Raw genomic sequence first — 22,930 nt, 5'->3', positions numbered from 1 at the left:
TATTGCTATAGTCGTCTTCTTCCTCTTCTTCTTCTCAGCTAACTCGTCTCTTCCATATATAACAATATAACAACCAACTCATCAGACGTCATCAAAATATCACTCTTTTCCCCTCTCCATAAACTTAAGGCAAGTAATATTCCCACATATTTAATGTCCATATATATCCTTCATATTATTTGGGAATTAATATATTATATATATACAGTCCAAGTCCTTCCATATATATATATAATATATATATGCACTCACACCATCTTTGCTTACTTTCTGTTCAAATAAAAACATAATTTTGCAGATTGATCAGAAATGGAGACGAAGGCCGATCTGAGGAAGAAGGTGGTGTTCTTCTTCCTGGCGTCGACTTGGGCTATAGCTTCTGCAGGCGGAGGAAATGATGGTGTAAGCTACGATGGAAGGGCTTTGATCATCAATGGAACTCGTAGGTTGCTCTTCTCTGGTTCCATCCATTACCCACGAAGCACTCCTCAGGTGAATGACTAAATTAAAGCCTCCATCCATTTCCCTCGAAGACTTCCTGAATAGTAATTAGTTTTTGAATTTGTCTTAAAAAGGCTGTTTAATTGTTAATTGAAGATTAATGTAATTGTTTATTGAGAGATATTAGATTAAGTTAGCGTGCATGCTTCGTTGTATATGAAAGAGAGATATATGAATTGTATATTTTGTTTGTGTTTTTAATTAGTTGATTCGATCGTTGTCTCTCTTTCAATGATTGGAATAATTCAACTTAATGATCAGATGAGTGGTTTACACGTTTAATCAAATAAACTAAATGGATAATTATACGTTAAAAATGATTTTTTTTTTTAAGTTCTTTTTTATTTGATAAGTAAAACTTTGAATAGTCCATTGATATATCTTAATTGAAGCTTCCTAATAAAAAATTTCTGAAAATTTCTATTTTTTTATATTATGAATTTTCAAGATGAAGTGATCAAACTAAGAAAATAGAAAATATTAAAACCAAATTATTAGTGAAAAGTCGAAATTGTTTTCTGCATATTACTACTATTAAGGGAAAATTCACTGTTAGAATTTAATATTTTACTGAAACATAATTAAACATAAACGGGGTTATCACCTAACACAGACTAAATCAGTCGAAACAGATGAATAAATGCAATTCTAATTACATGAGTGATCCAAATTTCTTATTCCTTATTTTTAATTTAAAAACTGTTCTTTAATTTTTGCTTGTACACTTCTCTTTCTAAATTATTGCATCAATATATGGGTTTCTTTCTCTTTTTGAAATGAATAAAGTGAGCATATAATTTGCATTCATATGCCAAAAGAACAAGAACACCAATTATGGATAAAATTGTCGATTAGTTCACTCAAGAGGAGAAGAGATGGAGAGAAAAGGAGAGGAGTAGAGGCACATAAAGCTTCAAATTGTCATAGACTAGTATTTGTAGATGCTCTATTTTTTTAAGCACTTAACCTTTATGGCATTGTTAATTCCCCTTCATTTTTCTTAATATAGGAGCTTAATATAGTTCATGTCTTTATGTTTTGGTTTAAGTTTTCAAAAATATTCTTAAGTATGAGTAAATTCTTCGTAGATGTGGCCATCCCTAATTGCGAAAGCCAAGCAAGGAGGGCTCGATGTGATACAAACTTATGTATTTTGGAACGTCCATGAACCTATACAAGGACAAGCAAGTCTTATTTTATCCATTGAATTTATTGTACTAAGTAGGAATATTAACTAAATTCAATTTATTTATGCATTTTTTAGTATAATTTTAGTGGGCGATTTGACCTTGTAAGATTCATCAAAGAAGTTCATTCTCAAGGTCTCTATGTGAGCCTTCGATTTGGACCTTTTATACAAGCTGAATGGAAATATGGGTATGAAATGCTTTATTCTCTCTCTCTCTGTCTCTTTTTTTTTTCATCTAGTAATCTCATTTCTTCAATATTTGAGTTGAATGCTGAATTTCTTTTGATTGTAACTGTGCAGAGGATTGCCATTTTGGCTGCATGATGTTCCTGACATTGTATATAGGTGCAACAATGATCCTTTCAAGGTAGGTGCTCAAGGCAAATTAAATGCACCTTTTTCTTCCATAAGAATTTTACACAATGTGAAAATCTTTCTAAGTTTGTTTCTGCAAATGCAGTTCTACATGCAAAAATTTGTGACAAAGATTGTGAATCTTCTAAAATCTGAGAGGTTGTTTGCCTCTCAAGGTGGCCCTATTATAATTTCTCAGGTAATGTGCTCACTCAATGAATCATGAGCACACTTTCTATGATACTCTGTTGTATTTTTTGGTGGTGTTGCAGATTGAAAATGAATACAAGACTGTTGAGGCTGCATTCCATGAGAAGGGACCTTCGTATGTCACTTGGGCCGCATCAATGGCGGTCGGCCTCAATACCGGTGTTCCCTGGATGATGTGCAAGCAAGATGATGCTCCTGATCCAGTGGTCAGTCCTCTTGTCACTGTAAAGCAAGATGAATCTGTTTTCGGTATGGTTTTACATCTTGTTTCGATAGATCAATGCTTGCAATGGATTGAATTGTGGATCGACTTTTATGGGGCCTAATTCCCCTCGAAAACCAGCACTATGGACTGAAAACTGGACCTTCTTGTAAGTGCACTAGTTCTTAATTCATACATCCTATTCAGAATCATTTCTATATATGTGTCATACGATGCATAGGTATCAAGTTTATGGAAAGGATCCAAGGCCAAGATCTGCTGAAGATATTGCCTTTTCGGTTGCACTCTTTATCGCGAAAAAGAATGGAAGCTTTGTGAACTACTACATGGTAACTTTCTTCTTATTCTCTAAGTTACATGGTAAGTGCTATCAGTTACATGCCTCCTAAATTTGAATTCAGTATCACGGAGGAACAAACTTTGGGAAATCTGCCTCATCGTTCGTTACAACGAACTATTACGATCAAGCTCCTCTCGATGAATACGGTACTACTTCAATTTTCTTCAAAATGAAACATGATCATCCATGCTCATGCATTGCATCTAGGCTTAATATGGATGCCCACTTGGGGGCACCTTAGGGAACTTCATGCTGTGATCAAGCAGTCTCAAGAGGCATTACTTTGGGGAATGTATACGAATTCTTCGCTTGGCCAGCAACAAGAGGTGAGACTTCTACAAGAACAACACAACCAAAATTTTGTTTCTTCGATTGAGTAAAATGCCTAAAACTTTTTCACAGGCACATGTGTTCGAAACCGATTCAGGACAGTGTGTTGCCTTCCTTGTAAATTCTGATAAACGCAATGCTGCTGCTTTGCATTTCCGCAAGACTATTTATCGCATACCGGCCCGATCAATCAGTGTGTTACCAAACTGCAAGGATGTTGCCTTTAGTACTGGACAGGTGATCCATGTCTCATACACTAATGTTTATTATGAACTCAGTTATACTAAAGATGGTTTTCTTGCTAGGTGAGTGCCCAATTCGGTGACCGGTCTGCGACACCTGTTCAGTATCTCAACCAAGATCAGCAATGGCAAGCATTTGCAGACCAAGTGTGTGACCAAAACAAGGCTTCATTTGCCGCAAAAGGTCTCCTAGAACAAATGGCAACCACGAAAGATGTGACCGATTACCTTTGGTACACCATAAGGTAAGTCTCTGATACTTGATCATTTCTGTAACCTTTTTTCTTCTTCTTCTGAATGAGTTCAATCTTTATCTGAATTGCAGCTATAACCACTCGAACTTCGATGATCAGCAAACACTCCATGTGGATTCTCGGGCACATGTCTTACATGTCTTTGTAAATGGCAAATTAGTAGGTAATTTTTGTTACTTGTTCATCATTTATCTTCTTTTTTTTTTTGCTATGAACATAGAACTATGCCTTTACATATGAACAGGCACAGTTCATGGGAATCCTGATGGAGCACTACCGGTTTTCGATAAACACATCGAATTTAAGGAAGGGCAGAACGATATCGCTTTGCTTAGTGTTATGGTTGGACTTCCTGTAAGAACAATACACTTGCTACTAGTTAGCCGAATGTCCATGATGCTGTGAACTGATATGATCTGTGCTTTGAAATATCGATCGGTTTGAAGGACTCAGGAGCATATCTTGAGAAGAGGGTGGTGGGACTTCGACGCGTGAGAATTCGAGGATCACAAGGTTCTTTGATAGATTTAACAAATTGGCTTTGGCACTATAAGGTCGGTTTACGGGGAGAGGATATGCTCATCTTCTCTGAACAAGGTTCCAAAACAGCAAGATGGAATTCTTTATCAGGCTATACAAATAGACCTTTGATATGGTACAAGGTAACAATATGTTCTTAGTATATGAACTTATGAGTTCAACTCATGTTTGGTTTGGTTTGGGTCGGGTTGCTCGATAAATGGTTTACCGATCAATGTTAACTCACCTTACGCTTCGCAGACGATGTTTGATGCTCCGAAAGGCAATGATCCGGTGGTGCTCAATCTCGGTAATATGGGTAAGGGAGAGGTTTGGATCAATGGAGAAAGCATTGGAAGATATTGGGTGTCTTTCAAAGCTCCAAGTGGAAGACCGACACAATCTTTGTAAGAACAACAACACTTACTATTTAAATTTCTATCACATTCCTAATTTTGAATCGTCTAAACTTTTTCAGGTATCATATTCCTCGATCGTTTCTAAAATCATCAAACAACCTCCTTGTCTTCTTCGAGGAACTCGGTGGTGATCCTAGAACAATTACAGTCGAAACCATCTCCATTTCTAGTGTTTGTGGCCGAGTATCGGAATCCTATTATCCATCAGTGCTTTCGAAGAGCAAGGACCCATATGTTCAACTTCAATGTCAACAAGGGAGACGAATTTCATCGATAGATTTTGCGAGTTATGGGACTCCCTTTGGAGATTGTGTAAGAAGAAATTATGCCATAGGTACTTGCCATTCTCCGGAATCAAAAGCTATCGTCAAAAAGGTAGGCTACTCGCAACCGTGTTACATTATTCTTGTATCTTATCGATGTTTTTTCAACGATACTCTATTGTTTTAACAGGCTTGTCTCGGTAGAGAAGAATGTGCAATTTTCGTAACTAATAGCATGTTTGGAGGTGATCCTTGTGTTGGGCATTCGAAATCTCTCCTTGTTGTTGCAAAGTGCACTTGATCTAAAGGCAGCTTATTGTCGAAACAAAGTATTGATTGAATCGATCAAAGTTAATGAATGTGGCGATCTATGGTGGTTACATTAGAGAGGGAAATAAGATGTTTTTACAATGAATTGCTATGTTCAATGTTTTTAGCATTAGTCACCTTGAACTAAGGGTGAGCAGTCAATTCGTCAAACCGACCAACCCGCTTATACCGATCCGAATTGAATCGAAAAAAAATGATCCGCCGGATATAGGGCCGGATGTAGGGTCCTAATATTACATTATCTGATCTAGTAGGGTCGGATAATTTCTTATCCCAATAACCGAACCAACCCGATCCGATCACCCCTACTTGTAGCAACTAATGTTGATAAGCTGTTACACGTTGTAACAACTACTGCCGATAAGCTGCTACATGTTGTAATAATTATTTCCGATTAGCTGCTATAACGTGTAATGAGTAATGTCTATTATTATTTTAAAAAATTTATTTTTTTTGTTATATTTATATTTATATTTCATTGGATATAGGGTCGGATATCTAAATAACTGACAATTCGTCGGATATCTGAAACATAAGAACCGCCGGATATAGGGCCGGATGTAGGTCCCGATTTTGTATTATCTAATCTAGTAGGGTCGGATAATTTTTTACTCTAATAATTGAACTAACCCGATTTATGATCACCCCTACCTTGAACATCAGACGCTCATTGTTTGGCTTTAGTCTGTAAAACTATTTCATTAATTTTGATCTTTTATGAAAGAATGAAATATAAAAGATAGATTACGTATAAATTTAAATGAATATTTACCTTAAAAAATGGCTTAGAAAATTTATGTTTAGGCTCTTCAAGAAGTTGCTGGGAAAGAGGGCAAGGAACGGGCAGTTTGCGCGGTTGTTTACGCTATCCCGCCGGTGGAGCAGTTGAAGTTTGACTTTTCGTCGATTGAAAGTCAATCGGGAGTCTAGAACTCTAGATCGGACTGGTTTGACAGAGTGAATCTTAAAAGATTTAAGAAAAATAAAATCTTACAACAATTGATAGCGACGTTGAATTATAATGGAGTGATGTTCTATCTCTGCTTCATAAATGCTAAAAATGTCAACGGGAAGATCAGAGGAGAGAAACAAGAACTTGCTTGTCCGATAGATTCTACTAATTTGGCTACGGATAAAGATTTGCATCAAGACATGAAAGAATTTCAAACAACCAGATTTGAGTAAAAAGGATTTTTCAGAAGAATGATTGACTTTTCCCTCACAATTTAAGGTGATAAAATTGAAAACTTTGGGAACGCAAATTTCCTCTTTTTTTTTTTGCTGAAGAAATGTCTGTTCTTGACGAGCCCAATTGAGCTACCTGAGCATCTCTCTGGTGTCCAGGGAACGCCCGGTCGAGGCAGGAGAAGCGGCAAAGGTGCTGCCGTCGCCGTAGACGAGAGCGATGGCCGGAGGCCGGTTCGGAACCTCCGGCACCTCCACGTCCCCCTCCAGCATCTTCAGCGCCTCCAGTATCGTCGGCCGGACGGCCACCATCACGTGCGCGCACAGGACGCCGACCAGCACGAACCTCTCCATCACTCCCTTAGGCAATTGCCGTGGTCGGCCGTCGTCGTCCTCGTTCCTAGTCAACGCCGCGTCGAAAACCTCCTCTGTTCTTCCCTCTTTGATCAAGGTCCACGCCCAATCTGTGATCAACACCATATTCGCCGGCGCACTCATGTCCAAGGCCCGCCGGCCGCTCATGATCTCGAGCAGGAGGACGCCGAAGCTGTAGACGTCGCTCTTCTCCGTGAGCTGCCCGTAGAGCGCGTACTCCGGTGCCAGGTACCCGTGGGTTCCGGCGACCCTGGTGGTGAGGTGGGACTCCCCTTCCTTGCTCTGCTTCGCCAATCCAAAGTCGGCAACCCGCGCCCTCATCTCGCCGTCCAACAATATGTTGGTGGCCTTGACGTCGCGGTGGTAGATCGCCGGCTTCACCCCGTAGTGGAGGTACACCAGCCCTTTGGCCACGTCGAGTACGATGCTCTTCCTTTGCGACCACGTCAGGGGCTTCCTCATCCTGCCGGAGTTGCCGAAGATGTGGTCGTTGAGACTCCCGTTGGGCATGTAATCAAAGACCAAGTACCTCTGCTTGCCTTCCTCGGCGTTGACGTCTTGCGAGATACAGCACCCTCTCAAAGAGACCAAATTCCGGTGCCGGAGATGGCTGATGATCTCCACCTCGTTGCGGAACTCCTCGTCGCCGCCGTCCACGTCCGGCTCCAGCACTTTCTTGACGGCGACCATGGTGCCGTCTGGAAGGGTGCCTTTGTAGACGACGCCGAATCCGCCGCGCCCGATGAAGTTGCCCTGCGAGAAGCCGGCGGTCGCCTTTTCCAGCTCCTGGATGTCGAACCAGATCGAGCCGGTGTTGGGCCGCGGGTACGATCTCGAGCTTTTCCCCGACAAGGTCGAGATGCTGTTTTTCTTCTTCTTCTTGAAGCGGTATCGCCACGCGAAGAGGGCGATGGCGCCGGCGACGAGGAGGAAACCGAGAGCGCCGAAGACGGAGGCGAAGATTGCAGCGGAGTGGGATTTATGACGGTTGGGGGCGGGGGAGGAGAGGGCGAGGCCGAGGATGCAGCTGGCGGCTCGGGGATCCTCGGGGCCGAGCTGGTTGACGACGCCGGAGGCGTAGATGACGGTGAGGTAGAAGCAGCGGGTAGCGCTGGAGGTGTTGCCGTCGAGGGCAGTGAGGGCGGCAGTGACGTTGAATCCGGCTCTGACGCAGGCGTCGCATCTAGCAAGGTCGGTGAGGTCGCCGTCGCAGGCGGCGTTAAGGCTGGATGAGTTCCCGATGCGAGCGTTCCAGTCGCGGACGGTGTGGATTCCGGCGCAAGTGGAGATGAATTGGTCGGGGGAGGGGAAGCAGGTGGAGACGATGGAGGGGGAGAGGTGAGGGCGGGCGGCGGAGATGTTGGATTGGTAGTCGGAAAGACAGGCGGCGGCGGTGGGGTCGTCGGGCAGGCGGAAGAAGCCGGTGTCGTGCAGGCGCTGCGCGGTGCCCATGCCGAAGAGGCTAAGGAGGGTGAGGCAGCAGTCGGTGAGATTGGTGGCGGGGGGGAGGCAGGTGGCGTCGTCCCAGGGGAAGGTCGACACAAAACTCAGATTAAGTGGGCAGGTGCTCTCCGCGGCCACCGCCATGTTCACCTCCGGAAGAGACTGGAGAAGGAGGAAACAGAACAGGCACCGCCACATCGCCCCCATTCTTCGCCGATATGCCAGTTGTCGGTTCCGGCTAGATCGGGAAGAAGAGGGTGTGTTCTTAAAGCCAGATCAGGTCACAGGTCAAACCGTCAACAGGGGGCGGCTAAGCTCGAATCTAATGTCCCGGGCAATGGGGGCTGCGTGGCCGACTGCAGCAATTAATTGTACTGTAAGACATTACGATTTCGAATATTTTCTGATTTATTCTGATTTTTATGACACTAAATCGATCATCTTTAAAAAAAATTAAATATATTTAAAATTATCTAATAAAATTAAAAAAGCATATAATATTTTTTAGATTGAATTAATGAATTTGTAATTACAAAAGTCAGCCGTCATTCATACAGCTGAACAACGGGCCATCTAGTGGAGCTTGACGGAAGAATGATTACATCTATAATCAAGAGCAGCGAGACTTTCATCCGACGGCTATGGCTTGGTGCTGACCGCCAGAGGAACATTGACCAGTCGACAATTAATTAGACAAGATGAATGCTATTTGGACGCAATAGCATCTCCCTGTTCTTCTCGAAGAAAATATTGCAATCAAATATTTAAAAAAAAACATTTAATGAAGATTTTTACGATTTTTATCATACTATATTCTACTCGAACTCATGTCTCAGAAGAGCTAATTTTCTAGAAAATGAATATAAAATTACATATATAACTAAATGTAATTACCCCCATTGTATGTGCAATGTCTCTCTTTTCCAAGGGGTTTGACCCTTTGCTTCGTGGCTACGTGTTACCGTTTCTCTTGGTACACTAATCGTCATGAAACGAGGTACCGGCAGAAAATGGGCATCACCTCGATATGTCATGGTTGCCAAAACGAGTCTGGAGATTTGAGCGGAATGCCGTCTGAAGAATAGTCATCATCTTCATTGGCATGTTTAGAGAGGCGACTAGAGTGATGCGAACCTGCAAGATAAAGGAGCTGGTAGTCAGACAGCAACAAGAGAATCTAATCTGATCATATTCGAGTTGGAGATGGAACTAACCATCCACCATGTCCTTGGTCCTGTGGAGAAGAAATGTTCCGGATAGAATGGTAACGAAGCCACACATCTCTGTAACAATCTGTGTGGGCTTTTGTCGATCCCAGTCCTGTGGGAAAATTGATAGTCGAGAACATTAACGTGCACATACAGCCCGCATGGCACAAAAGCAAAACAATTGAAATCCATAAACATCTTATCAGACATGATTCCAAACATATTATATCTCCACAATGATCCTATATAGAGTAAATTAAGGTCCTAACTAAAGTTAACCATACCCATCAATTCTAAACCACTTTTCTTCATGTTCACTCGATACTGAATGGTATTTTATCATTGAAGAGATTCTGTAACGAGAAGTGTCTACTTATTGACTTGTGCATCTCGACCAGTGTTTTAAAAAGTGATTCAAATGCATATGCATTTTGGAAATGGGTATGCTTATGCAGCCACCTAAACTGCATGACTAGGAGAGCCATTCAGAAAGGCATTAGATTGTTCAATGTGATTTATACATTATATGGGTTGTATAGGTTGAAGCGTACTTATCCGGTGTTATTATGGATAATCAAAGGTTAATGTAGCATAACAACTCTAGTATGAACCTGCATACCCAATGTGAATTATATGGTGGGTCAATCGTATAACAACTCTAGTATGATACCCAATGTGAATTATATGGTGGATCAATCGTATAAGTAGTTGCATATGTTTTTTACATCTAAACCTACCGCTCCAATGGTCAAGTTCATTTAACTAGCACTGCAAAGCTAAATCTAAAGAATGTTAACTTTACAAATTAGGATTGAAACTTAGAAAAACCTCTAAGATCATGATAAAAACAACTCAATGCATCTCAAGTTTAAAAATTAAGGATCATTTCAATTAAAAAACAGCCGACCCAAATAATTGTGATTCAATTTACTATTGTGTACTTACAGTTCATAAACTACAGCATTTCATGAAGAGCTACTCAAATCGGGCATTTACTTCTCTTTTTTTTCAAATTTTTTTTGGCAATTACTTTAATATAATTTGTTTCGTTCGGCAATCCTGCATAATTGATTGGCTGGTATGGGATATACACAAAAATAGACCAAAGGAAATGTGATAAAAGAAATCTGTTATATGTGGCAAAAGGCGAAATCGCTCACCCCAGCGCCCCCGACCCCAGGCCATCACGAGGGAGGTAAATCACAGCAGCCGAGCAGGCAAGTAGTGGGTGGGGTGAGGTGCACAGGGTCTGGGAATTTACGCCCCGACAGCCCCGCGGTTCGACCCCGTGTTCTCAAGTGGCAAACGAACCACTACTTACCAACTCACATGACCCGTGGGGTCAAGAAATTTGTTATATGTGCTACTGTAAAGGATCAAAAGTACCAACGGAGGCAAACATACAACTTCGTGCATGCAAAATAAGTTGAAAACCAATGGTAGTAATTAGATAGATCATCTTTTCCATGGGAGAGAGGCCTACACGGTGAGGGAACAAATATTGCATATGCAGTCCTAAGATGGTCTTTGGTTCATTGGGCGATTGAATTACACAATATTGCATACTAATTGCATGGGATTATGTGAGCTGAAACAATCCCTAGATTGATGACTTCAAGTAATTATTGACCTCATCAAACTTATTTTAGCCAACTAAACCAAAGAGTATATTATATGGACTGGAAAACTTAAGTTTTCACGTCAACCTTTTAAGTTAAGAGCTTTCCATTATATGGCAATGATAATGACGTAAACTTCAAACAAAAATAAAATTAAGGTTCCAAAAAGTCATATAAGAGTAGTTGAACTTGATAGTGCCGACCCAAATAGTCAAATATAAAACAAGGATAGCAGATGAGCAATACAATATCCAATGCACCAAGAACTTGAGAATAAAGTTAGGAGTAAATGTCAAAGTAGAAGCTCTGATACAACATCTACGATAAAAGCAGTTAGTTACCTTGAACATAATCACACTAGCCAAAATGGTTAATGATGTAAACATCACATAGTATATGGGTGACACAACTGCAGTGTTAAATGTATCAAGAGCCTGACAATATATAAACAAGGGATAAGAACATTAGTAACTTCAGAGAGATAAACATTATCATTTTTTTGGAATTTTTTAAAAATGTGCTAATTGTGCTAAAGAAGTTAGCTGCTACACCAGATTTAATGACTATTGGAATATGTTTTAATATTAGTGCCAGTGAGGCTGATGTAGCAGTTAATATTTCAAACATGACAAAATTAAATTGCTAAAAAGATGCTCAGTGGGCACTCTTTATACCTTGTTGAGATAGTTCACTTGGGTACTGATACATGAAACTACTATAATTGTGAATACCCAGGTTTGGGGATAATTCAATTGGTTCATTCCAGAAAATGTCAACTTTAAAGCTATTCCAAGAGCTTTCACGCTCATAACCTGCCAATAAAATAACATTAGTTCTTTTCCATACTCAAAATTTTTGACAAAAGTAGCAAATATGTCTTATACCGAGAGAGAACCAACAAGAGAGCAAATGCCGATGTAGACCATAATATGTGTTTGCCCATATTGAGGGGCGAATCGGAATACAAGTATCAAGGCTGCTACGAGCACAATTATTGCATAGGACAAAAAAGCTGTACAAATATGAACATATGTTAGTTGCTCTTCTAAGTTCTGCGACTCATTACTGACTACGAATATCTCCTAAGTACGCACATATTGCAGAAAGAGAAAGGTTAATACCTGGTTCAGTTGCCAGATCCCAGACTTCTGTCACAGACTCGATTGCACGTTCTTGGGGTGCATGAAGCACAATTGTAGTCGACCCCACAACACAAAGAGCACATCCAAGAATGCCAAAAATATGTAACTTTTCCCGTAAGATGACATATGCAAGTACAGCACTGGAAACACAAATTTTTTGTTAATGATTGCTGGACAGAGTAAAGAAACACTAGGTATCAGAATGTATAGTGATGATTAAGGTCATGCCTGATGATTATGCTTAGAGCACCAAGAGGAGTTACTAGAATGGCAGGAGCAAATGCATATGCTGCAAAATTAGCAACTTCCCCAACAATCACTGTTACAAAAAGATAAATATTGTTATCATTCAAACTTCAGAAAAAGTATCCAAATAAACCCAAATAATTGTAACACACAGGTTAGATTGATTTCAGTATTTTATTGTATGCCACAATTCAATAGTGATATTCTAATTATAGCAATTAAAATGATGACCCATCTTATTACTAAAGGAACCAATTAAGACCAAAATATCCGAAATCATAAGATGTACTCACTTGCTATCATGCCAGCCCACCAAAGTGGTTCAGACAAGTAAGAATACCCGCCAGCTCCTGTTTGCCAGTTTAAACAGATTTAGGTACTTTTTCACGTAATTTTTTAAAAAATAAATAGAAGACATAATTGCACAAAAAAATGAACAGCCAGATTGCAGTAATAAGTTAGTTTTGCCGAAATTAGGTAAAGAATGTAGCATCCAGCAAAATTATGAATGCTAGAACAACTTTCAACAAGATCACAAACATGTAATTACTGAGAGATATCAGAATTTCAAAAGTTTGGCAATAGTGATTCAATTAAAGGGAGAAAAGTTTTCAAATTGTCATACGATGTTCTTGTGATTTTCAGGCATGCTGTCTACCTAGAATATCAAATTCCCACTTGGTATGATAATACACCTGAAGAAGATCACTTCCATCAAGGTATAATATAAAAAATAGCTTGATACCCCAGCATTGCATACCACAATCTAATTCTCCAACTTGTCTATATCTGTAAATAGTACCCACATTATCAAATGCCATAGGTCCTCTAAACTTACTACTCTTTTAAATCCTGAAAGAAAAGAACTACTCCTTGACCTGTGACATATAGCAATCATACAGGCAGTAAATCTAATTCAATTCTCTCTTTAAAAAATTTTACTTTCTGGTGCAGAGTTCTGCATCAATAACCTTTTACATCAAACATTACTTGGTATAATACAAGCATAAACAAATATTTTGACAAAAACAAATCACTTGAATCTTCTTCTAATAGGCAAGAACTTAAACAAAAATTATTCACAGAACAAAGAAACAAATGTTTGAAAAATTGCAGGATAATTGCAATAAGAGCATCATATGACAATTAAATTTGCCAGCCAAAAAATATGCAAATATTCCATAATCCACATTTAACAATCAAATAAGAAAAATAGACTTCTTGGAAAATTTTGACGTAGACAGTAAATTTCACATTCTCAATCATGCACCCATATCTAATATTCGTGAATCTGAATTTTGAATTATGCACACAGGACCATAACTAGAAGTAGAGTAGCAATCTGAATGATAGTAAAACATTAGATAGTCAAAATATATTGGTGCAATTTTAACTACATAATTCTATGGCAGTTGCTATTCACAGTTTAGGCAACCCCCTTATTGATCACAAATAATCTCTGGGGGTTAATTGTCTCCATGAATTTCAGTTATAAATCTTGGACATAGCCACATAGGTATATACTAAATGGTCACACATATGAATCAATGCAACTATTCTAGGTCCACAATGTGAGTCTTATCGTTCCGTTTAGCAGGCAACATGGCTACTAAAATCATTTGCTTTCCACCAAATAAAGTTAAGACACATTTTCAGGGGCTTGTTGATTTAGTTTTATGATCCAAGTAATAATCTACTATAACTCTCCTTTTATTTATCTAGGCTTGAGAATGGTGTTGGCTGTTCTGGTATCTGGTTAAATCCGTTTTATGCTTCCCAATAAAATAAAAAATTATATTTTTTTAGGTATGAGAAAGAATGGCTTCTAAAGTAGACTAACTGGAGATGTGTCCAACTCTCTGTTGTATCAACTTCTACCACAAGCTAAAAATGAAAGGAAGTCCAATATGAGAAATGTCTAAAGAATATCGATTGAGAAATGTCCTAATCGCACTAGTGATCAGGTGAAATGTTGTTTAATTAAGGACAATAAAACATCAGTTTACATTCTATTATCACAGAAATCATACAGTTCAGATTGATAATCAAGCAGGAGGGAAAAGGAGCAGAAAGCACCACAAGAGAGAGGAGAAAAGCGAAAATCCGAACTTAAAACTATATTTACTTAACTGATGTTAAGACTTGCAATCAGCAGATCAACAATTTGGGAGACAATATTAAAAAAAGAGAAAGAGAGAGAGAGAGCAAGAAAAAAAAAATCACCAGCTCTGAGTCCCGAAGCCCCGGCCTTCTTCAGCCCCTTCTTCTTGACGATAAAACTTGCACCGATAAACAAACTAGAGGACAACGCGAGTACCAAACCCTTGATGTTATCTGAGGACATTCCAGTGTACGACTCGACCCAATTCCCGCCGGACGATGCAGTGGCGGGAGACATCTCGAACACCAAAAAAGAACCCTAGCTACTACCTCGCCCTTCCCGAACTACTCAGGAACTCACTTCAACCGCTATACGAGATCAGCCGCAGTGACGGCTTAGTAGACAGGCACGCAGACGGCCCCCCGCCGCTAGATCCTGGTGCGGGGGCGGCGGCGCATGCAGCGGCTACGTCAGATCCAGATACGTGAGGCGGGGCGTTCGAGGCGGCGCTGGAGATCCGTCGGCAGAGGGCGGAGAACCACCAAGGAAACGATGTGAGAGATCGGATTATCAGAATTGAATTCCAAGGAACGGATAGGAGAACGAGAACGTAGAGATCACAAGAGAAGCAGATCGAAGAGAGTCGTCGTGTTGTCGCGGTCGACAGAAGGAAAGGAATCGTTGTCACAAAAGTGAATCCGTTCGCGTGCGGCAAATTAGGCCGTTCCGTTCCGCCAATTGTTACAGCTCCCAATCGGATTCAGTTGTGGTTCTGTGTGTCGGTTTTGGATTTGGACTAACAAATGCTTATTTTTTAAATAATTATTATTATTCCAAAATGTATTCTTTTAACTTAAAATGAATATTTTAAAAATGTTTAATAGAAGAGGAAACATTTGCGGTCATGAAATTTTGGGAGATTTTTTTTTTCTAAAAAGAATTTATATAATTGATTTTTCTAAAGAGAAATTAGATTCCTCAAAATCCATTACACCCCAAAGAGTTACATTCAAAGGGTGGAGAAAAACAAACTGTAGGAGGCCTCAAAGGATTACTTCAAGTTTTCATCAAGCATGATTCAGCCAATGAGGAACTACTGAACTAGATAAAATGATTTGAAATCCAGTCAATTTCTTAAACAAATTTCACAAGTGTCATCTTGGTCAGGTGCCCAGATGAGAGAAATAGATAAGTGAACACCATGAATAGATATTCTTTGTTCATACAATGGTAGATTTCAAATCAGGCTATAGCCTTATGACATTATCTTAAACAAAACTGCCCATACAAATATCTTAAACTGGAATTCCCTCCAACAGTTTAAAAGATCAATTCTCTTTTGGTTTTTGAGTTGCAAATAAGTATCTAATTCGAAATAGCTACCTGCTGTGCTTGAGAATTAGGATTGCTTGAACCGCCGGCAACTAGCCCTTCTATCTCATGGCTTCGACCTGCTTTACCGAAAGCATCCAGTAGGAAAGCACTGAATTCAGGGGTAGCATTTATACGGTCTCGCAACATCTGCTCAAACAGCTCTCGTCCTCGATCGAGGTTTCCCTCGTTGCACATTGCAGTGATCAAAACTTCGTAACTCGACTGATTAGGTCTGATTCCCCTCTCCCACATCTTGCCAAAAACCTCCATTGCTTGGTTGATTCGTCCTGCGCTCACCAATCCATGGAACATCATGTTGTAGAGTCCGACGTCGACTCTGAAGCCAGGGCTTTCGCCACTACTCTTGATCATCTTCTCAAAGTATTCCAATGCACTGTCTGTCCTTCCAGCACTGAAACAAGCATCAATAAGAGTCCTGTAAGTTGTTGCATCCGGGTTAACTGACTTCTCAGGCATTTCACCAAACAGCTTCTCTGACTCTGGAAGCAGCCCATTCGCGCAGAGCTTTCTGATGATGTTATTGAAGCAGCCAACGTCCATGATGACCGGCTTCCTGGGCTGCCGGTGGAATGTCTCGATAGCCTCAATGATCTTCCCTTCCTTGAAGCGCTGGTTAACCATCAGGTTGTAGGTGTCGGTGTTGATCGCCGTAAAGCTAGGCGGGGAGTGGTTGTTTAGCATACTCTCAAACATTGCTTCTGTCTCAACCAGCTTGTGGTGCCTCAGCAAGGTCTCGATGAGGACGTTGCAGGTGGCAGGGGTCATCTTGAACTGCCGGTCTAGCAATGATTGATACGAGTCCATAGCCTCCTTATCCATTCCACGCTTGAAGTAGGCCTCCATCAGGGTCGAATGTACGATACCGTCGTAGACCAGGCAGCGATCGCGGAGCTCATCAAAGAACTGAAGAGCCCTTTCCATGTTTCCACGGTCGATGAAGCCAGCCATAAGGGTGTTGTAAACCATGGAGTCGGCGCCATGGCCGCGGTTGAGCATCTCACGGAGAAGATCGATGGCGTCCTGCATGCGGTCAGCATCGACAAGGCCCTTGGTGAGGTGGCGGTAGGTCACATAGGAGGGGGAAAAGGGGGCATTCTCCAGGATGTGGCGGTAGACATCGAGGGCCACATCGACACGGCCAGCGTTACAGTGGGCGTTAATCAAGATGTTGTAGGAGACGACGTTGGGTACAATGTTGGATTGGTTGAAAAAGAAGGTGAAGAGAGCGACGACGTCGTCGATACGGCCAGCGCGGAGCATGGAGGCGGTGATGGCGTTGCAGGTGAAGACGGTGGGGCGGACTGAGGAGAAAACGGCGTGGCGGGCGGTGGAGGAGGCGGCGTCGAGGTCACCGCCGCGGATCAGGGACTGGACGCGGTTGTGGAGATTGAGGCGGGGGCCGACGAGGGCGGATGTGGAGTCAGGGAGACGGGGGGCGTTGGGATCGCGCGGAGGGCGAGGGGCGTTCGGATCGCGGCGGAGGGCGTGGAGCGGGGGCTCTATGCGGAGGCGGCGCTTGCGACGGCGACGTTCGGCAGCTGCCTCCTCGGCAGAGGAGAAAGCGAAGTGGCGGGAGGGGGTAGAGATGGTGGCGAGGTGTCGTGGGCTGCGGAGCTCGGAGACGGAGCTGCCGCGGAGGGAGCGGAGGAGGAGGTGGCGAAAGAAGGACATGGCGGCGGACGAAAGGAAAACGAAGGAAGAGGAGCCGCTGCGGAGTGCGGAGGGAGGCAATGAAAACGGCCGGAATGGAAATAAGAACCCTAGATTTTACTATTTTAAAAATTTTCTTTTATAGAATATGCTAATATATTTTTATTAATCCCCATCTTATTCCCACAGTTTGTTACAAACCTAACTCTCCGACTTATTATCCAGCACACTATGTCTCTTGCACTCTCTGCCATTTCTTCTCCTCCGATATGCACAAATTCTTTCGGTTAAAATTTATTATTTTTTTTCTAACTTTTTTGATTAAAAAAATATAAAAGTATCAAATATATTATTCATCAATTTTTAACTACAATTTTTATTTACAATATTAATGTTATCATTAAATTTTAAAATTTTTGAAATTAAAATATCAAATAATTTTATTTTTTCGTTTAAGTTTAGTCAAGGTGGGCCAGATTTACTAAACTTGAGTTGACTCAAACTTAACTCTTAATATTTGAGTTTTGATGCTTAATAATATATGAAAATTACAAGTATAATTATCCATATGAAATGTTGGCCGTCAAAAGTTGACCAGAAGAGTCAAGTAGATCAACGTTGATAGGATATTTGACTGAGAAGTTTTAACTAGAGGTTAGGCAAAGACAACACCAACGGGAAGATTGGAAGAAGAAGAAATTCAAGTGGGTCAGTGTTGGCCATGTTAGTGTAATTTGCACTAACTCAGGTTTTGATGAATGACAAATGAGTTAAGTTAGGTGTATTCGTGATCTAAGTACTTTACCAAGTGTACAGGAATTAATGGATCTGAAGGATTTGACACTAGGCTAAAATCCAACTAGGTCCGAGAGACTAGATAGTTGGTGTGAAGTCCAAATAGGTCAACGGGCTGACCTGATATCTAGTAGAAGGTCTGGTTTGGTCCGCGGGACCTAACAGCCGGCAGAAGTTCAGTTGGATCTGCGGACCTGACAATTGGCATGAAGACCTGGTGGGTCAAGAGACTAGTCAACCAACTATAAGTTTGCAAGTAAAGGTAAGTCACTGGAAGAGAGTGACTCAGTAAGGATGTATCATGGTTGAGGAACAGTAGACATCGATCCAGTTTAGGTATATTTTGGACTCCTAAACTAAGACCTTAACTAGATCTTGGTCTCGGGAAGACATGGTCTAATTACTACTCAGTATTATTGTGCTAACACTTGTCTTGCAGGTTATTATTTGGTTTATTGGACTAACACTCTTTGCAGGGTAAGTAGAGCACAAAAAGCCTTGGGTGAACAGTACCCAAGGCGCCTTTCAGGGGATGAAAGGTGCCTTCAAGCATTAGAAGGTGCCTTCAAGCATTAGAAGGCGCCTTCAAGCCATCAAACAACTCACTCTAACGATCAAGCCACCAAACGCTCCAACTTCCTGCTACAACTCTGCTACGATGCTGCCATGCTCGTCTACCGCTAAGAAGCTTCCCAAACACCAAGCTCAAGCCGACCTTCTTCGAAAGAGTGTTTGGTAATCTTTTATTTTGTACACTTAATTATTGCAAAAGGAAAAGTGTAGTGTGTTGCACCTGTTTCGAATTATCTTTGCACTTGATTCCCTCTTCCGGAGGTACCGGAAGAGGAATTTTAGTGGATTACCCATCAATAGATCCACGGGACCTGGGTCTTGGAGTAAAAGTTGTTGAAGGTTCCGAACCAAGTAAAATTGATCATGTCTGTCTCTGCTCTTTTTAATTTCATTATTTTTCCACTATGCACTTTGTTTTAAAAAATGAAAAAGATTTATTTTTGGGTTAATTCCTAATTTAGTCCCTCATTATTTGACGTAGTCTCGATTTCGTACCTAATTTTTCAATTGACCAAATTTAGTCCTCCATTTTTCGAACGTTTTCCAAAATCAATCCTTCCTTCCAAATCTCTGTTAAAATGACGGGAAGACTTGTTTAACCGGTGGAAGTGACATATTCTTGTGCTATTTCCCTAATTCTGGAGTTGCCCTAGAAATCGCAGAGACTCACGCATTGTTCGTCAATGTAAGGAGAGGTAGTGTATTTTTGCTACTGTTATCATTCTTTCTCCTCTCTACTTCCATTTCACCCTCCAATAGGTCTCCCCTCTCACCTCTCTTTGTTATTTGATTTTAGCTTATCATTCATACAGATATAACTACGCAAATACAGCTAGATCAAAAACCCCTCCTTTGGTACTTACTGGAGATTTTGGAGCAACTCCGACAAGTTAGGGCAACTTTTGTTGTGTGTTTGCTCTTCACGACAGGTATGCTCCTCCAATTCTGTAACATAGAAAACAAAAGGTTTTCGACAATGGCATTTCCAAACTTCGTTTGTTGAGATTATGTAAAATATAAACTTCATTCACTCAATTTGTATTTGAATGAAATTGAATTTGTAAATGATTCTAGTCATACTCAATGATATGAAGGGTAATGTAATTCCATTATTTTCTTTTCCAAGCAGAGTGATAAAAGGCTAGTGAAGAACTCAAGCTAAGCTTCCATACATTGTAAAGTATTTTTATCCTCCGTGAAGTAGATTTGTTGATATCACACTGGCTCTCCCCTTATTTAATGACTCAACGTAGTAAAACTTGCTTGGATCACACTCCAAATTATGGTAAGATCTATACAAATGAAGTACTTAATGTTTTGCTAATTTACTATGTCATAATTTTCATTAATTCATTAAGTTATTAATTATTAATTGTGCATATTTTTCTAGGACTTTGTGGTGAACCAGATTTTCTTACAATTAAGTTTTATTATAATGGGGAGATGAAATCTAGTCTTCATGACAAAAAATATATCGGTGGACAATTCGAATATTTTGACTATGTTGATAGGGATATTTTAGGGATGATTGAATTGTGGGGCTATGCGGAGGATATAGGCTATAAAGACAAGCAATCTATCAAATTTTGGCATAAATTTGGAGAAACATTGAAAGATGGAAGATATTTGGAAAATGACACAGATGTTTTGGATATTATCCCCCATATTCCTAGTAATTATGAGGTTGAAATATACATTGAACAGAATGATGGTCAGACGGGATTGGGGAGCATACTGATTAGTCTGGAGAAAGATGTCAGGGAATCTAAGATAGATAATATCAACAAAGATGTTGATGAATTTGAAGAAAGTGATTATGATTTTGATGAAAATGATAGTTTGTTTAAAACTTTTGTGGATTATAATGCAGGAGTCAGTAAAGAGAAAGACATGACTATGATAAACACATTTCTGATGAGTTGCTTCATATGATGCAACAACATGAAGGGGATGTTGCTTGTGTGAATGATGATGGTTTTGGAAATCCATTAACTTCTGATGATGATGATGAAATACGAGATTTTCCTATTTATGATAAAAATACTGATTCTGAAAACCCACAATTGAAGCTTGGGCTGATTTTTAATTCGAAGAAAGAAGCAAAATTTACAATTGAGAGTTATTGCATCAGAAAAGGAATGTTAGTTATGTTCGTAAAGAATGATGGCAAGAGGCTTAGAGCAAAATGTAGAAATAATGATTGTGGATGGTTAATGTTGGGATCTTAGATGGCTAGAGGGGGGGGGGGGGGGGGGGAAAAGCCCCTTGAAAAACTTAAACCAAAACTTCTACACAGATAATTGTTAGCACAGCGGAATTAGACAACTAAAGAAAGGAAAAACTCAAGCACACTAACACTAGGATTTACGAGGTTCAGGGATAACTTGCCCCTACTCCTCGGCGTGTCCGTAAGGTGGACGACTCCTTGATCTTCGGTAGATCGCACCCCGGATAACTTCCGGCTACAAATCCTCCTTCTCGGTGGAGCAACCTCCCCACAACGTCTCAAGAAAGATCTAAGTTAAAGCACGAGACTTACAGAAGCTCGGTGGCAAAGGAGAATAGAAATGCTTACAACCACGCGAGGATCAGTAGCAGAAAACAGAGATCGCAGTTCACCCGAGAGCTCAAGAACTTCGCACAACAGCACAGACTTTTCTTTCAAGCTTTCTTGTTGTTGTTCTTGTTCTCCTCTCGCTGTTTTTACTGCTTCTCAAAACCTGATCTCTGCTGTCACAGATCTGGTCCAAACTGCGCAAATCAGCGCCCTCTTCCTCCTTACCTGGTTCCCTGAACTCACACCAATGATATCACAGTCAACACTGGCGTCTTCTGAGCTCGAACCAATCCCCAGGAGTCAAGCAGATCGCAGCCAGATCACAGCAGTATCCGTTGATGCCTGAAATGCACCATGCGCCGCTGAAACCAGCAGAAAGACCATTTGTCGCATTCCTCTTATGAACTTAATTTGAAATTAGGCTTGGAATGATACCTGTTAACCTGCAAACTCAAAAGCTAACAGCACAGAGGATTACATCACATAAATGAATGAGATATATCAAAAGCAGTGAAGGAATCGCTGATACAGCGAACAAATCAGAGTGTGTGGATCGGTCACCAGACCGATCACAGTGCCTTGGACCGATACCGATCGGTCTGAGGCCATTCTGATCGGTCGTAGTGACCGATCAGATTGAGTGTGGATCGGTCCACAGACCGATCCACCTCTTTCTTTCTTCTGCAGGCTCTTCTCCTGATCGGTCTCCCTGACCGATCAGATTGCACTCAGTGTGCTACTGAGTGTTCTCTGATCGGTCTGCAGACCGATCAGATTGAGTGTGGATCGGTCCACAGACCGATCCACCTCTTTCTTTCTTCTGCAGGCTCTTCTCCTGATCGGTCTCCCTGACCGATCAGATTGCACTCAGTGTGCTACTGAGTGTCATCTGATCGGTCATCAGACCGATCCATGGAACTCAGTTTCACTGGATCGGTCTGCCGACCGATCCACTGATTCATGTGTCACTGGATCGGTCTACCGACCGATCCAATGTGCCATGGAATGTCCACTTAAGTCTCTCTCTGATTTAATCCGGAGAACGAGCTACCGAGCCCTCTCCGACTTCGTCCGGTCCAGAGAACGAGCTACCGAGCCCTCTCTGACCATTCCGTGCCAAGTCACCATACTTGGACTTTTCCCGTGCCAAGCTCCCTGCTTGGACTTTTCACCAGATGTCTTGACCCTCTGGATTTCCCTTGCCTGGCTTTACTCATCAGGACTTTCACCTAACTTCACTCACTAGGGTTTTTACCTAGCTTCACTCACCAGGATTTCCAACTGCCTAACATCCCAGTTAGGACTTTCTCAATCAGGTCAACCAAGTCAACCTAGATTAGTAATCAATCTGAGTTAAATATCTGATACAAACTTAAATCAGTGTTAACAGCAAAACAACATCCAGGTCAGACTGTATCAACAATCTCCCCCTTTTTGTTGTTTGACAACACGATTTAAGTTTAGATC

At 41.0% G+C, this 22,930-nt stretch overlaps 4 protein-coding genes across 4 annotated transcripts; 1 reads left to right on the top strand and 3 right to left on the bottom strand.

The window, feature by feature from the left end:
- The first annotated feature begins 309 nt into the window (after positions 1 to 309).
- Positions 310 to 5,226, top strand: LOC121987577 (beta-galactosidase 7-like). The gene is made up of 18 exons (XM_042541322.1): positions 310 to 492; positions 1,590 to 1,685; positions 1,766 to 1,878; positions 1,991 to 2,057; positions 2,151 to 2,243; positions 2,317 to 2,460; positions 2,531 to 2,625; positions 2,698 to 2,806; positions 2,879 to 2,963; positions 3,025 to 3,143; positions 3,220 to 3,384; positions 3,453 to 3,634; positions 3,715 to 3,806; positions 3,888 to 3,997; positions 4,090 to 4,305; positions 4,424 to 4,569; positions 4,641 to 4,956; positions 5,035 to 5,226. The coding sequence occupies exons 1-18, from the start codon at positions 310 to 312 to the stop codon at positions 5,143 to 5,145; spliced, it is 2,442 nt and encodes an 813-aa protein (XP_042397256.1). The 3' UTR covers positions 5,146 to 5,226.
- A 1,033-nt stretch (positions 5,227 to 6,259) lies between these two features.
- Positions 6,260 to 8,478, bottom strand: LOC121984755 (probable receptor-like protein kinase At1g11050). Its single transcript, XM_042537880.1, has one exon. It carries the CDS (start codon positions 8,382 to 8,384, stop codon positions 6,492 to 6,494), a length of 1,893 nt encoding a protein of 630 aa, XP_042393814.1. The 5' UTR covers positions 8,385 to 8,478; the 3' UTR covers positions 6,260 to 6,491.
- Positions 8,479 to 8,958: 480 nt separating this feature from the next.
- Positions 8,959 to 15,212, bottom strand: LOC121984757 (probable magnesium transporter NIPA4). Its single transcript, XM_042537883.1, has 9 exons — positions 14,616 to 15,212; positions 12,686 to 12,742; positions 12,375 to 12,465; positions 12,126 to 12,286; positions 11,889 to 12,016; positions 11,679 to 11,816; positions 11,346 to 11,438; positions 9,392 to 9,497; positions 8,959 to 9,311 (listed from the first exon to the last, which is right to left on the bottom strand). The coding sequence occupies exons 1-9, from the start codon at positions 14,788 to 14,790 to the stop codon at positions 9,208 to 9,210; spliced, it is 1,053 nt and encodes a 350-aa protein (XP_042393817.1). The 5' UTR covers positions 14,791 to 15,212; the 3' UTR covers positions 8,959 to 9,207.
- Positions 15,213 to 15,669: 457 nt separating this feature from the next.
- LOC121984756 (pentatricopeptide repeat-containing protein At1g10270-like) lies at positions 15,670 to 17,671 on the bottom strand. Its single transcript, XM_042537882.1, has one exon. The coding sequence runs from the start codon at positions 17,557 to 17,559 to the stop codon at positions 15,859 to 15,861; it is 1,701 nt and encodes a 566-aa protein (XP_042393816.1). The 5' UTR covers positions 17,560 to 17,671; the 3' UTR covers positions 15,670 to 15,858.
- Positions 17,672 to 22,930: the final 5,259 nt, after the last annotated feature.

Source organism: Zingiber officinale, chromosome 5B, assembly GCF_018446385.1.
Source record: "Zingiber officinale cultivar Zhangliang chromosome 5B, Zo_v1.1, whole genome shotgun sequence".
NCBI lineage: Eukaryota > Viridiplantae > Streptophyta > Magnoliopsida > Zingiberales > Zingiberaceae > Zingiber > Zingiber officinale.
Note: the sequence above shows the minus strand (reverse complement) of the source record. Positions and strands in the feature narration are given on the sequence as shown.